General features: G+C 46.6%; 2 protein-coding genes across 2 annotated transcripts in view; one reads left to right on the forward strand and one right to left on the reverse strand.

Moving 5' to 3' along the window:
• Nucleotides 1-17,885, forward strand: part of LOC135896855 (uncharacterized) — a 514,087-nt gene that overhangs the window by 240,046 nt on the left and 256,156 nt on the right. The gene's annotated exons all lie outside the window — the stretch shown is intronic.
• On the reverse strand, nt 2,794-6,062 carry LOC135896861 (uncharacterized). Its single transcript, XM_065425365.1, has 2 exons — nt 5,336-6,062; nt 2,794-3,278 (listed from the first exon to the last, which is right to left on the reverse strand). Exons 1-2 carry the CDS (start codon nt 6,060-6,062, stop codon nt 2,794-2,796), a joined length of 1,212 nt encoding a protein of 403 aa, XP_065281437.1.

Genomic DNA, 17,885 nt, shown 5'->3' on the forward strand with positions numbered 1-17,885 from the left:
TTCCAGATCTAAAGTTAAGTAAGTGGTCGCTGAACAGATGATTTGTTGAAAAATATTTCGTAGTACGAGAAAACATGTGTTTTTGTGTCTTTTTGAAAAGATTGTCATGATGCGTATTGGCCTGTAATTAGTCGCCGTATTTTTATCGCCACATTTGTAATAAGAGATAATCTGGAGCGCTCATTTCGTCTGAGAAGACCCATGTTTCGAACATCAGGTTATAAATCAGCACAGGCAGGAAAAAGTCTAACACATGTTTTATCGGTTTGATTTGTAGCTTGTCGCAGTCTAACACAGCACTGTTATTTAGGTAACTGAATCTTCTGTGCACTTCTGTTTCGTCGGTCGCTTTCATAAAAAGGCTGTTGGTGGGGCTGAAGGCCTTGTGGGCCTTGTTGTTGCGGAACGAGGTCTGCTGTAGCACCTACGTTGAGAAAGTATTCGTTGAACTAATGAGCAAGCTATTCATGTTGAGTTCGTGACAGTCGATAATCATCTTATAAGGGTGAACGTTGGGGCTGTTGAGGACCAGGACTTTGTTTAGTACTTTCCAGGGTTACCCGCCGTGGTTGCTCAGTGGCTATGGTGTTGGGCTGCTGAGCACGAGCTCGCGGGATAGAATTCCGGCCACGGCGGCCGCATTTCGATGGGGGCGAAATGCGAAAACACCCGTGTGCTTAGATTTAGGTGCACGTTAAAGAACCCCAGGTGGTCCAAATTTCCGGAGTCCTCCACTACGGCGTGCCTCATAATCAGAAAGTGGTTTTGGCACGTAAAACCCCAAATATTATTATTACTTTCCAGGGTTCTTCAGGCTGTTTGTTCGCTGCATGTTCAAATAATACGCAAGCTAACATGCAGCATGATGATAACATGATGATAACATGCAAGCTTAGCCCGTGTCAGCTCAGCGTTGTGTTTAATCTGGGCCTTTTAAATGCTTGATGTGACGTAGGTGCACGCATGCGCAAATATTATTGACATAGGAGGTTTTTATGCTGTATTGTTTGGACATGCCATCGCGTTATCCATGGTTTTCTGATTTTTACGATGACTTGCCTGTTTTGAACGGAATGTGCTTCAAGTATGCACGTGCAAAATTTTTGATGAGAGCAGTATACACCTCAGTTGCATTTGTCTTTTCGATAATAAAAGACCAGTCAAAAGTACTTATTTCACCTGTAAAGGATTTCATAGAGTCACTTGTTATGCACTGAAAAGAAAACATTTCACGAAAAGGAGTGATTTTGGTATTTTTGACTCTGGAATAAAACATGAACGCAAGGCAATGATCACTAACATCAGATGCAATCGTACCTGCAAGTCCAACAGTGGTTTCAGTGTTCGTAATGAATAAATGCAATGCAGACACGGGCAGGTGCGGAAGTTATATCGTACAACCAGTTGAGGACAACCTATTAGTAAAATTAAAAGCTGTATTGTTCTATTCTGAAATTTCTGTGTTAAATCCCCGGAACACTCGAGTTTCAGTTCCCTTTCATAAACGTAGTCCGGAACTCTTCGAAAAAGTGATAAAACATAATGTGTTACCGCGTAATGGGTAATAGAAACTGATATTAGTTCATTTTTTGGATCGTAGCGCTAACATGTCATATTATGCTGTAACTCTGCTGTATTTAGGTACATACTCATAATTTTTACAAGCCTTGGTCAATGTGGCAGTGCCATCCCCTTTTCTGTCTGGGCGTTTAAGAAAGAAACCCTTCTACCTGTGGTATTGACCGAAGGTGGAAGTCAGACTCCAGACGTCCCGAAGTAAAAAGCCGTTTATTTAGCATATACAATAAACATACATAATGAAGAACAGAAGCGCCCCCTGGGGAATAAAGAACTGAAATAAATAACGAAACTGAATATAACGTACTCCCTCCCTTATGTTTAGTGGTTAGTTGTTAGTAAGTATTAGTAACGAAAAACCCCAAAGCATCAGCGTCAGGAAGCTGCGACGTGGTGGGCTGCAGCGCATCAGCAAACCGCGGCTGCGGCGTGCCAGGTGGGCCTGGTCCCCAGGTGCCCCTCTCTGGAACCCTGGAAAGCTTGGGGGCATTCCACGTACGGTCGTCTCCAAGTCGAAAAGAGGCTGGTACCCTCCTCTTGATCACCTCAGTTGGTGAAGAAAAGGCGCAGTCTCCCTTGAACCGAACGGACGGTTTTCTGACGCGGACAAAATTGCCTACGGCTATCTTCGTCTTCTTGGCGGCTCTCCTATGGTCCGTGTAGTGCTTGCTGCTTTGCTGCTGAAGCCGAACCCTTTGACGAAGTCGCGCCAACTCCTTGGCTGGATCTTCCGCAAATGCTGGTGCCGAGAAACCCACAGTATCCAGCATGGTTCGGGCCATTCTACCATACAGCAGAACTGCTGGGGCGACCCCGCTGGTGGCGTGGGGAGTACAGCGGTAAATGGCAAGGTATTCTGTGAGAACTTGCCGGAGCGGTCGTCTTTCGAGGAGTGAGACTTAAATGAAGTTTTTCAATGTGCGATTGAAACGTTCTATTTACCCATTGGCTTGGGGATAGTATACTGAAGAATGTGAAAGACTGATGCCTGTGTTGCAGGAATGTTATGCTCTCGAGAAGTGAACGGAGGTCCATTGTCACAAACGATCTCTTTCGGATAGCCTTCACGGGCAAAAACACTTCTTAAAAAGTCTTTCACGGTGCTCATGGACACTTCGCTGCAAAAACACACCTCTTGCCATTTAGAATGGTAGTCAACAAGCGTTAGAGCAAATCTGCTGTTGTAAGCTGCATGCTCCAAAGGACCAACAATGTCTAGGCCAAGCTTTTGCCATGGTCGCTCAGGCCATTCAAGAGGTTGCAATTGTGCTGGTGATGTTTTGGCGGACCTATCTGCCTCCAGGCAGATATATCACTTTTTAATGCCGTTTCCACATGCTTATCCATTCGTGGCCACCAGAACCGCTCACGCAGTCGCGCCTTCGTGCGCGTGATACTCCGATGTGTCTCGTGCGCGGTGCCGATGATCTGAGCCGTGAGGGAGCACGGACCGACGAGGCGCTCTCCACGCAGAAGCAGGTTATCGACAACAGAAAGATTTTCCCGAATGGCGTAGAATGGTTTCGCCTCTTCTGGTATGGACTTCTTTGGCGGCCAGGAATTCAGCACGAATGACTTGAAGGTTTCCAGGCAGCTGTCGTCGAGGGCGGCCTGCCTGAGCTCCTCCTTTGTCACGCAGGCTGGCTCAATGAACAAGACAATTCCTTCCTGCTTAGCAATCTCTGCCTCCGAGGTAGGTGCTGGTAGCCGAGAAAGTGCATCTGCTACAGTGTTTGTGGACTCCTTGCGGTATTCAACATTGAAATTGCAGCAAAGCAGTCGTGCACTCCATCGTGCAACTCGGAGTGGGCGTCTTCCATGTCCTTGTGACGACAGCAAGGACACCAGTGCCTGGTGGTCTGTTCGAATTGTGAAATGGCGACCCCACAGGTATGTGTGCCATCGCTCACACGCCCAAATGCACGCAAGAGCTTCTCGTTCACCGACTGAATATTTTCTCTCTGCAGGCCACAGTGTACGAGATGCGAAAGTGACTTTGCGGAGCTCGTGGTCACTTTGTTGCTGCAGGACTGCTCCCAGCCCACAGTCGGACGCGTCGGTCGACACAATTACTGGCAATGATGGATCGAACATCTGGAGGACGGTACTCAACGAAAGCATTTCCTTGACCCTACGTAAACTGCTGTCTGCTACGGCAGACCAGATGAATGCTCATTTTTGCGAAGTAACGCCCTCATAGGCTCAACCGCTTGTTCCAAGTGTGGAACAAACTTGGAGTAGTATTCTACGACACCCAGGAACGAACGAAGGGTGGCCACATCAGTTGGCACTGGTGTGTTCACTATGGAGTCTACTTTCTCTGGAAGTTGCGAGATACCACGTGCAGTGACCTTGTGCCCTAGAAAGGCAAGTTCTGGAACGTCAAAAAGGCATTTGCTGTTCAGTTTCAGACCTGCGTTCTTGATCTTTTGCAGCACGGTCTTCAAGTTGGAAAGGTGTTGTTCTGCGGTCTTGCCAAAATGATGGTATCATCAATGTAGAACAACACGCCAGGGCAGCGGTCAACGATTTTCGCCATCATCTTCTGAAATGCCGCTGGGGCAGAAACCAAACCAAAGCAAACTCTTTTAAGACGGAAAAGATCATCATGGGTGATGAAAGCTGTCAGATCCCTGCTGTCAGGGTGCAAGAGAACCTGGTGGTAAGCAGAAGCCAAGTCAAATTTGGAGAAGTGTGTAGCACCTACCAAAGCGTGAAGCAGCTCCTCTGTATGGGGCAATGGGAAACTGTTTGGAACAATAGCTTTGTTTGGCTCTCGAAGGTCTACACGGATCCTGATGCTACCATCTTTCTTGTCAACAACAACAATGAGGGACACCCATTCAGAAGCATCGATCTGCTCGATGATATCAAGGCTCAGCAACCTCTGAAGCTCATTTGATACTGGTGACCGGAGAGAATACGGCAGACGGCGAAGCTTCGAAGTTACAGGCTGCACGCCTTGCCGTGTCTTGATGCGATGCGTGAACCCCTTAGCAAGACCCAACTCGGGACTGAAAAGTGAACTGAACTCATGTGCTAAGGCTGGCGGAACAGCTTTGTTACGGGGCTGCGTGATTGACGGTTTGGAAATAGAAGAGGATAGCGGGTCAACAACAGTCGGCTGCGGAGCAGTGGACGTCTATAAGCACTTGAGAGCAGAACCCTCAATGCGAAGATCCAAGGCTTTACTGCCGTCAAGACCGATCAGTGAAGTGCCTCGGTGAACAACATAAAAACGTAGCGACGCTGTGCGGCCTTTAAATCGAACGTCTGCCTGGAAACAACCTAGCACTGGAATCGGCCGCTGAGAGTATTCAAACAAACTAACATGCGGAGCAGGCAGGAGCGGAACACTCTGAAAATATCGACTGAATTCTTGCTCCGACAGGATTGAAACAGATGACCCTGAATCAACAAGGAATATCAAAGTGACATTCGCGACTTGCACTTGAATATGAATTCCGCTACGCGCGGAACGTTGCACAGTCAAAACTTCCTCAGCACTGCTGCATGACGAAACATCTTCATGAAATTGAACTTCACGGACTCGGCCTTGCATTTGGGTTAGCTTGCGGTTGCATACCCTTTGAAAGTGGCCCTTGCGACCGCAAAACGAGCAAGTCTTGCCATGCGCTGGGCACTGCGGCGCTGACGCGATGTGGTTCCGCGAGCCGCATCGGAAACAAAGTGGCGAGCCGGAGCGGCTACTCTGTTCTCGGTTCCGCTGAGGGGGGCGGTTCCGCTTGCGGCCCACGTGAGCCACCCGCGCTACTCGTTAAATTCTGCTCTAAGGTGGCTGCCGGTTGCGAATTCCTTTTTTTCGAAGAATGCGACGATGGTTTTCGACGCATCCGCAACGAAATTGCTTCGACTGAAGCAGAAAGCTCCTTTAGCTCTTCAGCCGCCTGCTCAAACTGAAGTGCTATTCGAACAGAATTCTCGAACGAAAGTGCGGAACCCTCGAGCAGTAACCGCTCACGTACGCGAGTGGAAGCTACGCCGGCAACGAATTGGTCTCGCAGGGCATCATCTTGCGAGGCAAACGAACAATGTGATGCTATCTCCCGTAGAGCGGCAACAAAGTCATGAACGGACTCGCCTGTGTGTTGGCTGCGGCGGTGAAAGCGATGACGCTCGATGATAACGTTGCGCGACGTCGAAAACTGGTGCCGTAATACGGCGAGTGCAAAGTCGTATTCGTCAGGAGGGGCCACGACAGACTTGTCATCAGCGAGTGCTGTGGCACTTGGCGCTGCCGGTGCTGCGGCGCTGGTCCCTGCATGTAGCGTCTGATAAATACGCTGGCCCTCCGCCCCCAAGCAATGCAAAAGAATAGCCTTGCGTTGCTGCGGCTTGAATGCGGCGGCTCCGGATGCCAGCAAGTACACGTTGAACATCTGCTCCCACTGCTCCCGTGACAATGACGGACGGCCGAGCGTCGGAAGAAAAAACGGTGGCGGAGCAAGCCCGGTGAAGCTCATGGTGGGCGGATACGGACGGCGCTGCGGGGCTGTGGGTACGTTCACGAAATTCTCGTCGCCAATGTGGTATTGACCGAAGGTGGAAGTCAGACTCCAGCCGTCCCGAAGTAAAAAGCCGTTTATTTAGCATATACAACCAATATATATAACGAAGAACAGAAGGGCCCCCTGGGGAATAAAGAACTGAAATGAATAACGATACTGAATATAACACTACCCATCAATGTTTAAGAGTGCCACAGCCTTCATAGTACCACAACTTTCATAGTACCAGTTTTCCCGTAGCATTATAGTGCCTAACATGAAGAAATATTCATCTATGAGATTACGGATAGCATCATCATTATAATGGCTGAATGAGTGTTCAAGTCAAGGACTGAGGCGTTTGGTGTAGAAAAAATATGAAGGATTCTGGTAACGCGAAGTCTTCATATAACATAGTGTGTGTCTAATGGGCTACCACCGAGCTAGCTTCTTTCAAACTTGTTATCATTGAAAGGTGATGCTCCCCTGATGTGTGTGCAATTGTAGACTTTTCTGAAGGCTTCGCCAATATTTTGCCATTAAATGACGAGACCGACTTCGATTTGTGGACGTTTTCTTTTTTTTTTTTGCTGGCAGCACCGAGCAGTTTCTCAGCACCGAGCCCGTTGACGTATACTGGTTCTTAGCCAATCATGCCTTTGTCTGCATTTCTAAATCTTGCTTTGTTTGCCTTCCAGAGGACCACATCTGGTTTGGCACCTGATTTGAACTGCACAACTCGGTTAATTTATCATTATTTCGAGTTGGCACGCAGTGACAAGCCTAAAGATTATTGACAGTAATCGGGATTTTGATGGCATTTCCTATTTTGGATACAATGTCTATGATGTGCCCATTTTCCTGTCTTTCGATGTTGTTCCTTGAGTACTGTTCTAGGCTTACGATTCTCATCTCGCGCTCTTCTGCGTTACGCTAAGATGCTCACATTTTGTACAAAGTGCTTGGTTCTCAATTAATGCTATGTTCTTTGCGATTTCAAGATCTAACTTCTTTTTCACTTCCTCAATTGTAGTGTCAATGAATTCCATGATTTGTGGTTCTCTGTTCAGTTTGAATTTCGCACAGTTCCATGCGAAGGTCACGTTCAGATGCCTCTAGTGCCACATTAAGTTGTTGACGGAGTTTATCATTGAGCTACTGGATATCCGTTTTTATGTCTCTTTAAATTTAGCGAGGTTCTTATCCGTTTTGTGAAACTCAAAAAGAAAAAGAAAACAACACTGAAACACGACTCCTGAACTTGGTAGCAAAGACAATACTATAACAAAGGTTAAGGAGCACACAGGCCACTCACCTGCGGTAAAGAGTAGACGGGCGTTCAGGCGTTGTTCTGAGGCGTTGTCGCTGCTACGAAGTGCGTTCGACATGCTCAATATGGTCTTTTATATACTTGCAATGTGTTCGATAAAAGCACCAACTACAGGGACTGCCAGGGACGATGTCCACGCCACCAGGTGATGAGAGGTCCGCATGCACCACTTGTGCTGGTGGCTACGATGAGTAGTCGCCGTTGTAGGCCTGCGCGCTGAGCTTATCCTCTATCATCATCATCTATTTCTATCGTGACATGCGCATTTTGCCGGACTACGACAACGTGGCATTCACTTTTTCGCAGAGGTACAGAACATCCTCAATGTAGCTCGTAAACGATTCCCCTGGTTGCTGCGCACGTTCTCGTAAACGCAATGCCAGGTGCATCTTGTGCACAGCCGCATGACCAAACACGGCCACTAAAGAGCTCTTGAAAGAGGACCACGTTCTAAAACCACTCATCATTGCTGTACCAAAGACTGGCTACACCTGCGAGATAGAAGAGCACGTCGCTTAGTTTTGCGGGGTTGTGCCACCTGTTGTGGGCGCTTACCCTCTCATATTGTTATGCGAACAAAGTAATACGACTGGAGACAATTTACAAAGTAAATTTACCAAAGCTAACTCCAGCGACGGCCAGTTCGGCCGGCAGATTGAGAGCCGCAGAGCGTTCATTGTCTTCGTCGAGGCGCCCCCTTGCATCGGCCACAGGAAACACGCAATATGCATGTATGATTACCCGTGGCTGCAGAAGCACCATTCCGGGGCGTCTCAATATCGGTGATAATAGGAGAGTAATATAGCTTGAGGAGTGCGACATGCACACCATCAGTGGAATACGGGGTAGGTGAGGCACTCGTACTAACTGGGGCAATTTTGTAGGTAACTGGAGTCAAGGCCCGCTGCATTCGATGTGGGCCTGTGTGCCGTGACGGAAGATATTTAGACAGGCCAGCGTGACGAGTAGGCGACCACAGGAGTACCAGAGGTCCAGGTGAAAAGCGAACGTCTCTGTGTTGGCGATCGTACAAGTGCCGTTGCTTGTCTAAAGGGCGCAGGAAGCGAGCGCGGGCAAGTTCACGTGCTCCGGCTGCCCTGGTGACGCCATCAAATGCATACTCGCTGGTCTCTGATGCAGCGTATGGAAGGGATGCGTCCACTTGCAATGTCGGTTTTCGGCCGAGCAGCAGAAAAGCTGGGGAATAACCGGCAGTGTCATGACGCGAAGAATTATATGCAAAAGTTACAAAAGGTAGGGCAAGGTTCCAATCAGCATGGCCGGACGAGACGTACTTTGCAAGCATGTCTGTTAAGTGAGATGCAGACGCTTAGTAAGACGATTAGTATGTGGATGGTAAGACGTAGTCCACTTGTGCTTTGTGGAGCAAGACTGGAGGATGTCGGCGATGACTTGAGAAAGAAATGGTGTCGAGCACCATGCTGCAGAATCACGTTGCGTAAAAATAATTGGCGACATATATGGCGCAGCTTATTGGAAGTGCTCTGGTTATGGCGTAGCGCGTGATGTAATCTGTGGCCACAGCGACCAACTTGTTGCCAGACGTGGATAGCGGGAAAAGGCCAAGTAAGTCTAAGCCAACGTGAAAGAACGGCTCCGAAGGAATGTCGAGCGGTTGAAGGTACCTACCAGGGACCGTCGATGCTGTTTTTCCGTGCTGCGATTTGTCGCACGTCAGAATGTATTTCCGGGCAGAGCGGCAAGGCCTGGTCAAAAGAAGCGTTGGTGGATCCAAACGTAGGTGCGAGAGACGCCAAGGTTACCTGCCATTGAGAAATCTTGAAGTTCTTGGAGAACAGCTCACCGGAGGTGCTTAGGAATGGCGAGGAGTAGGGCAGGACAGTCAGGGCGTAAATTGTGGCGGTATAATACACAATCCCGGAGAACAAACAGGTGAAGGGACGAATTAGAAGACGAAGATCCCAAGCCATCAATGATGGCGCGCAAGGTGGCATCACGGCGTTGCTCGTCGTCAACGTGTAGTAGCTGAGAAACGGATAAAACGCAAGCGTCGGTATCGGGGTCAGGGTTGGTGGTTAGTTCGTACACTGGATAGCGTGATAAACAGTCTGCGTCTTAATGTAATTGGCCCGACTTGTACACTACTGCTTAGAAATATTTTCGCAGCCACAGGGCCGAGCGATCAAGCTGGCCTGTAGGATCCTTGGTGAGGAAAGCCAAAAGAGCGCGTAGTGGCCGGTCATTACAGAGAAATGCGTGCCATACAAGTATGGGCAAAATTTGGAAACCGCCCAGACGAGAGTCAAGCATTCACGATCTGTAATCAAGTAGTTATGCTCCGCTGCTCTGAGAAGTCGGCTAGCGTATGCGATAATGCGATCTTGACCGTGTTGGCGATGGGCTAAGATGGTTCCGATACCGTGACCACTGGCATCGGTAAGCACTTCTGTAGGAGAGGACGGGTGAAAGTGGGCCAGTATAGGTGGTCATGGTGAGAATGCTGGTGAGGGCGGTGAACGCGGCAGTTTGAGCGGGGCCCCATATAAACAGCACGTCCTCCTTCAGAAGATCAGTAAGCAGTTGGGCAATCGCCGGGAAGTCTTTACCGAAGCGTAGGAAGTAGGGGCGGAGTTCTACAAAATGTCGGACGTCTTTAACAGACTGAGGTACAGGAAAAGACATGACGGCACTAATTTTTCTCCGGTCTGGTTAAATACCGTAAGCGCCGACGAGATGGCCCAGAACGGTAATCAGCACATGACCCAAGTGACACTTCGAGGAATTTAGTTGAAGTCCAACCTCGCGGAGGACTTGAGGTACAGCTGATAAACGCTCCACTGTGTTTCAAATGCAGGCGAAAATACGAGAACGTGGTCTAGGTAACAGAGGCATGTTCCCCATTCGAACCCTTGAAGCAAAGGGTTCATAATACGTTTTAACGTTGCTGGGGCGTTCCATAAACCGAATGGCATAACTCTGCTTGATATAGGCCATCCGGAGTGACAAACGCGGTGTCCTCTTGGTATTTGTCATCCACAGAAATCTGCAAATAACGAGACCGCGTGTCCATTGATGAAAAGTAGTTGGCACCGCGGAGACAATCGAAGGCGTCGGCAATGCGAAGCAAGGGTTAGACGTGATTTTTCGTAATGCGGTTTTGATAACGATAATCTACGAAAACGCCATGTGTCATTTTTCTTTTTAACTAGCATCACGGGTGACCCACAAAGGCTCGACGAAGGTTCAACAATGCATTTTGGAAGCATCTTCTTTTCTCCATCTTGAACAACCTCACGCTCAGCCACTCTTCCTCGTCGGTGTCATCCGCGCCGCTAAAATTGACAGGGTCCCAAAGGCGAAGCACAGGAGAGCACATGATAGACGAAGGATACACTTGCTGGGATGGAGCAGGAGGGGTTTGCTGCGATGCGTGTTCAGGCATGGTTGAATGTAGGCCATAGGAGCGAAGTTTCAGGATTAGATTTTATGTCGAAGCATCCTCCACCACTTGTAATGCGTTTATTAGGCACCGACGTTTGGAGCCGACTGTTACAGCAGGGCACGGACTCCCACCTCGAGCAGCGTTTCCCGATCAAGAGTACTGAAGAGAACGACCCCTAGAAAGGGCTGGAGAGGACAACGCACTATGCCATTCCAATACTCCTCTACAATAGGCGCAATTCAGCGTGGCACCAGATTTATCGTTTTTGTCCGCAGTAAATGAAATAATAGGTGTAGCTTACCCAATTGCGATGTCGTTTTAGTTGCTGAAATACAGAGTTTTACACATCGAGTATTTTCATAAAAGTTTGCAATTTTTTGAGAATTTACGTAAAAAAAGGCAGCTAAAAAATGCTTCCTGAAATTCTATTTGAACTGTTTCTATTACGTTCAATATAGCTCACTAATTGCATTGTTCATTTGTTCAAACAATTGTTCATTTCTAGTGTAGGAGCTAAAGCATCCGTTAGGTTCGATTTAGAAATGTCGCGCTTCGAAGGGGTCAAAATGCGAAAATACCTGTGTTCTTAGATTTAGGTGCACGTTAAAGAACCTCAGGTGGTCGAAACTTTCCGGACACCTCCTCTACAGCATGCCTCATAATAAGATCATGGTTTTGGCACGTAAAAGCCATAATTTACTGATCTTTATTTATTTACAGAATGTACGGTTCTTTACAGTAATTGACAAACAACTCTAAACCAGGCTAGTCACTGAAGCCTCTTATTCTCCTGTCTGAAACTCGTGTTCGTCTTCCTCAGCATTGTGCAGAGCTGGGCTACATATTTTCACCCGGCTTGGAAGCGCCATCTCGACGCTTCTTAGGCAGAAAAGGTCATGTAGCCCAGAGTGTAATAGACGACGGTCGAATGGGCTGAGGTGCCGCATGTGGGAAAAGTGTGCGAGAGCTCTGAGAGTGAACTGGATTGGGGCGGAGACGCGCTTTGCGACATTTTTAGCGAAATTCTGCTGCGGTCGCTGAGACCAACTACCCTCGTGCGCTTTCGAAATGGTGCGTCTCTTCAACTGCAAGTTTATATCGACACACTTTTGCTAGGCACACATATTTGAGGCATTGATTATACAACAAGACGTCTTCAATCCTGCTGTCCTTTGTCGAGTGGATCGTCTGCTAGCGAGCGCGCGCTCGTTGCGCGGAGGCTTGCGGACATCCAGTTTTTCTTGCAGAAAGTCGGCGCAGTAAGATGGCTTATGGTTTTTATGATTTTTGTGCGCCCACGACCCTTGTCGGCCAGTAGCAATTGTAGTTTTAGTCAGGTGAACTGCTGTTTGTAATGTTGTTTTCTAAAGGTAACACGTAATTTTTGTCAAGAAACCTCCTATCTGCTACATGAGGTAAGAAAACTTTGTTAACGCCGTGTTATTTTCCGCGCAATTCTTGCTGGTGGTATATAGATCAGGGATAAGGGTCAAGGAAAACGATAATATAGTCAAATAAAATAAGTTTATTAACTGCTTGGTGAGAAGAGATGCAGATGACGAGTGCATTTCTAGGTAAATTTGCTGGTATACAGACATTTATATCCATGAGAAATATGTAAGAGAAAAAAACATAAAACATTCTAAATGAATTAGTTGAAAAATTGAAATGTCCCGCCGGATAAGTGTGGTTCTTTTAAAAGTTGCATCTGCTCCATGTGAACCAAGTGACTTTCCGAAAAACAAATCAAGGCAATAAATCACGGTGGTTTACGTGGCAAAACCACTTTCTGTTTATGAGACTTGCCGTAGTGGAGGACTATGGAAATTTCGAACACCTGGAGTTCTTTAACGTGCACCTAAATCTAATTACACGGGAGTTTTCGCATTTCGCCCCATTGAAATGCGGCGACCAGGGCCGGGATACAATTCCGCGACCTCGTTCTCAGCAGGCCAACACCATAGCCACTGAAATCAAGGCAATTGTTGGATGTTATTATGAACAACAGTGTGAGGAAAAACGTTTTGTTTCTACTCCGTTCCATAGATAGCAGTCAACGCTGTGGAGGCTAGAGCCTTCATACAGTGGCTTTGTCCTTCGCACTTGAATTTAGGTAAATGTTTTTGACGATAGTTGTGCACAATTGTTTTATATATGAGCTGAGTATTGAAGGAAACAAGTTTTAATCCTTGAAAACAAATGCAGCGAGGTCGACGGCTGCTAATTCGTTGTGTAAGCTCATTTTAATTTTGTTGTCCTTTTCGGGTTTTTTATTTGCAGCCCGCCGCATGGATCTTCTCACAGATGGTCGCGCGTACCAACGCTGTTGGCGTTTAACGAAGCATGGACAGAACGCGCCCAGCGATAGCTTTTTTGAATAAGAACGATAAGTGTAATGTATGGAACGCAGTATATCCACTCAGAATGCATCGGGAAGACCAGGAAGAATTTACCAATGTAATCTCCGTGGCTTGTCTGGCAATCTCGTTCGGCGTGCCAGCAGGTGAAATTAAGTATAAACATGTAGTCTAATCGAATGGTGCTTGTTCTTTAGAATGTATTGGACTTCACAATTTCCTATTAAATATTCAGCGCAATTCCACTCGGTGAATGTGGATGACTAGTGGAGCCATATAAAAATGTATATAAAATAAAATAAAAACAAAACAATATAACATGAATATGCATCTTAGGTTTATTTGTATTTACGTTTGCCCGTGACCACAGTAATTGTGACTTTACGGTCACTATCATAGACGGCCATAGGTTCTGTGACGACACTGGAATTGCGCTTGATCAACTTTAGGTCTATGAACGCCGATGGCACGTCGTGCAGACATTGGTCTTGATGCAACATTGAACTCCGAACCTTTCGAAGGGAAACGCGAAGAAGCCCTTCTTCGTGGAGACGAGACACACCGACGTTAAGGTCACCCACAGTGACGATAGGGTTGGGGCGCACCACTAGGATTCACTCGAATTTATTGGTCATAATGTGTTCAATGTCCCTATTTGAACGTATACGGTGGCGACAACGATTCCGTCCCGAGTCTGAACGGTACACGCGTGGGCACATTCCACCCCGGGGCTACCGCCCTTCTTCGGCAAGGCATGGGACGAAACCGCCGCACTGTCGTCGTTGGCGTAGATCACACCGCATCGAACCATCATCCATCACCAGTTTGACCCATGCGTCCTCAAACGTTGCTGTGTCCCATACATTGATACGATTTTGCCTTATGGGTAAGCTATTTTATCTCTATAGGCGCCGCTATCGTTTTAGCCTGTTTCATATCACAAATTAAATACTGGAAACCAGCCTAAGACGGTTCCGGTGTAAATTTATCGAATAGCCATTCTTTTTCCAATGTAACGCATAACAGCACTTTTGAAGTCTCGAAGGTGAAGGCTCTGCAGGCTGTTTTGAAGTCTCGAATGCTGTTGCGTAGCGGCGCACTAGTTCCTGAGAGAATTTCAGCACCGATGCTTATCAGTTTTTCTGAACAAGTGCCTAGCTATCATTCTATATAGATGCCCCATTTGCGGGAATCCTGAATATCTGCTAAGTTGATTGAGGCAAGTAAAAGCATTTTTTGACAGTCTCGCAATCTCTGCAACCCAATGAAAGTGTGTGTCCGCTTTGATAGCATGTTTAGCATCGTCAACGAACTCAGCAGATCGACAAATAGTTCTACGTGTATGCGAGGCATGTCTTTGCTTTAATTGATTCATTATGGCCCTTATGATAGTGCGCCGCATACCGAAAGCAGTGGTTAATAACACAGAAGCTGCTTAGTTGTGCGGATGTACAACTGGGAGTGGCATTAGATTTGGTTATAAAATATAACGTAAGCGTAACATGTTTTCATCAGAAATCCGGCTTGAAAACAATTTGCTTCGTTTACACTCCTAGATAAAAGCCTAAGAACGCCCTTACCGTCTTTTTCATTCTTATTAGAGGAATTTGGCGCCTTATGTCTGGCGACATGATTATGAGGCCTCCTCTTGAGTTCTCACCACATGGAGTTTAGCATGCACATAAACAAAAGTACGTGGATGTTTTTTTCTATTTCATTCTCATCGAATTCCGCCACCTTGAGCGCAACGCAATGTGTACTATGCAGACACTAAATAGGCTACCGCGCCGTTTTTGATATTGTTGCTGCGGTTAAGCATTGACTGGACAAGCAATCTTACGGAGCTTACGGCTAAAGATTAGCAAATATAATGCCCACCTAAAGTGGTTTTTGACACCCAAGGTCCGACCGCAAAAAAACATCGCGCACCAATTACTCCGCATTATGCTGCACGAGGATGAAGAAAATCTGAAATGAATGTTGCACTATATTTTTTCTTCTATTGAAATAGTTCTCGTAAATATCAGTACAGGGTGCCGGATGGGGCGCTATGTCTGCGTTTCGAAAGATCTACTGATGGAAAATTATATGCGCAAAAATGGACAGGGCAGATACATGCTGCTTGATGAACAAGAAAAAAATTAATTGCCCTTCCATTACTTGAAGAAGGATGACTAGCGAAGCTGTGAATGTGGGGCCTTAATAGCAAACTGTACGTCGGCCGCGGGTCGGCCCGGTATTGCACAATCTTCGGGATCGGCCCATGTTTGGGGAGTGCTTAATGCATTCGTCACCTTCGCTGCGGGTGGGCCCGGTAACAGAGTACCTTCTGTATTGTTCCACTTATGAAAAATTGTTGCTCTATGTCTACGGAGACGCCATCCAGCAGAACGTATCCATAGACAGCTTCGCTGTAATATCCTTCTTCAAAGGGAACCGTGCAATCACATAGTAGAATGAAAGCCGACACTACGGCCGCAATGCTCGCGCAATCATCGAGCAGCATTAAAAAACAAAATGATATAAAGAAGTTACAGAAGACATTTATTGATAAGGCAAAAGTACTTGTCATATGCAATTGTAACCACAGTTTGAGTGGTATAAACGCAAATACGAATCGTTATACGAATATTCGCGTAAAGAATAGTTCGAAAAGGTCTTGAAGCTAACTAGTGCCACAGCTCCAATGTCCCGGCGAACGATACCGACGAGGTTCTCAGACGTTGACGGCTGATGCGGAGTGAAAGTCCTCACACGACCACGTAGCAGCCGTATTTCGAAGACGCGTAAACTGGTGTGCGATGCGACGGCTCTTTACTTCTTCGAAGCGTCGACATTAATTTTTGACTTTGGCTATGTTTGAAAAGCTCTTATGCGCGAGAGGATTAAAAGCATTGTCCGTTATGCCCTTCATTAACTGGTTCACTTTGTCTTATTCTGAAATCTCGCCAAACTTGCAGCAAAGGGCGAGAACTTCCTGGATATATGTCGTATATGATTCAGTCAACGCCAGGATGCGGGGCAAAATTTTTGTGCTGCTCGGTGACGGCGACTCCAACAACTCATAGAGCTTTCGCGTACATTGCTCCCAGCTCGCGAGTTCTTTCTTTTGGTTTGAAAACGTGACACTTTCAAGTATGCAATTATATTAGTCAGCATAACAGTTTGGTACAACTTGTTATGGGCACTGACGTGCTCGTACATTTGAATCCACTCATCGACATCAAGACTGCCGGTTGCGGAAAATGTTGCTGTGTCACGGAACTGCGACAAAATGACTGCTAGCATTGTGGTTGTGTCGTCTTCTGTCGGCATGATGGGTGTCCTTTCAGCGGCTCCTTTGGTAGGCACGTTGTTAGTGGCCAGCCTACGTCCGCATCGGAGCTCCGTCGTGCACGAATTATGTTGCAGGTGGAAAAAGCTATGCGCGAAATGTAGTTACAGTATGTACAATAATTTACAGTAATTCACAAATAGAAGTGTAAGGCAGGCTAGTCACTGAAGCGTCTGCTTCGACCGCCATCTCCTGCTCATCTTCGTCAGCGTTCTGCGGAGCAGTGTAACAATATATTTCTTGGTAGGATATGTTTGTAAAACAGTTTAGAAAGGAAGGAAAGCACAGAAATGGAGAAGGCAGGGATGATAATGAGAAGGTTGGCTTGTTGGCTAAAATTCCCGAATGATTTCTTCTGGATGGTTATATTAAATAATTTAGTAGATGCTGCAACCGCGAGCCCCAGTAACTTTTATAGCGCTGAGATACAAGTTGTCTAACAGATGGCCGGTTCTTCTCTAATTACTCCTAATAGAGAGCTGAAATATAATCAACAAATAACGTGACAATATGAAAAACGCACAGCATTTGTGCGAGCTTACAGAATCAAGCAGAATTCTCATGAAGGTGACTCTGTCGCACACTTCCACTAAATTTTTTTTGCCTGTGATAATAACACATACCTTAACCCTGCGCGCCCATATGATTAATGTTTGACCCGCATTTCGTCCACCTTCAAAGCCAGTGTCAAGTCCCATTCTTCAATGACGCACTAAAATATGAATAAAACGTGTACGTAGGGCCGTAAATAAGGAATACAAGTTAAACTTTGTGCGTACATCTGACGTAACTTGCGCCATTTCCCAAGAATATTGTCGAAATATTGTCCGTGGTATATATTTTCGGAAACTACTGTCAGATAGCTCTTACCTGTTCGAGATAAGTTCTTGTAGAGAATTCCATCGGACAAAGAGAATGAAGGTAGACTCATTGAAAATATTCTCGACACATTCGTGGCTCGCGCGTTGAAAAACTTTATGAATGAGTTGAGCTCCCAGCTGTCTTCCTGTTTCCGAGAAATGGCGGCCTCATAAGCAACTCCTAAAAAATTCAGCGTATTCATCATCGTCGAAGCGCGGTGGTTCAATTCGTGATTTCGAGAGGCCTCGGTATCTAAGTGCTGCCTTCTCCATTGGTAGACTATTGTCATGTCGTACTTTTGATACCCAAAGTTCCAGCACTCCAAATGTCCAGAAGGATCTTTTATACTGGTCAATCAGCAAAGTCAATGGTGATCACTTACGACTTTAAAAGCGTGGCCATATAAGTAGAGGCGAGACTTCGCGAGTGCCCATACGACAGCCAGACAATCCTTCTCTATGGTTGAGCGCTTGGACTCAGCACATGACAATTT

The sequence above is a fragment of the Dermacentor albipictus genome, chromosome 5 (assembly GCF_038994185.2).
Source record: "Dermacentor albipictus isolate Rhodes 1998 colony chromosome 5, USDA_Dalb.pri_finalv2, whole genome shotgun sequence".
NCBI classification, from domain to species: Eukaryota; Metazoa; Arthropoda; class Arachnida; order Ixodida; family Ixodidae; genus Dermacentor; species Dermacentor albipictus.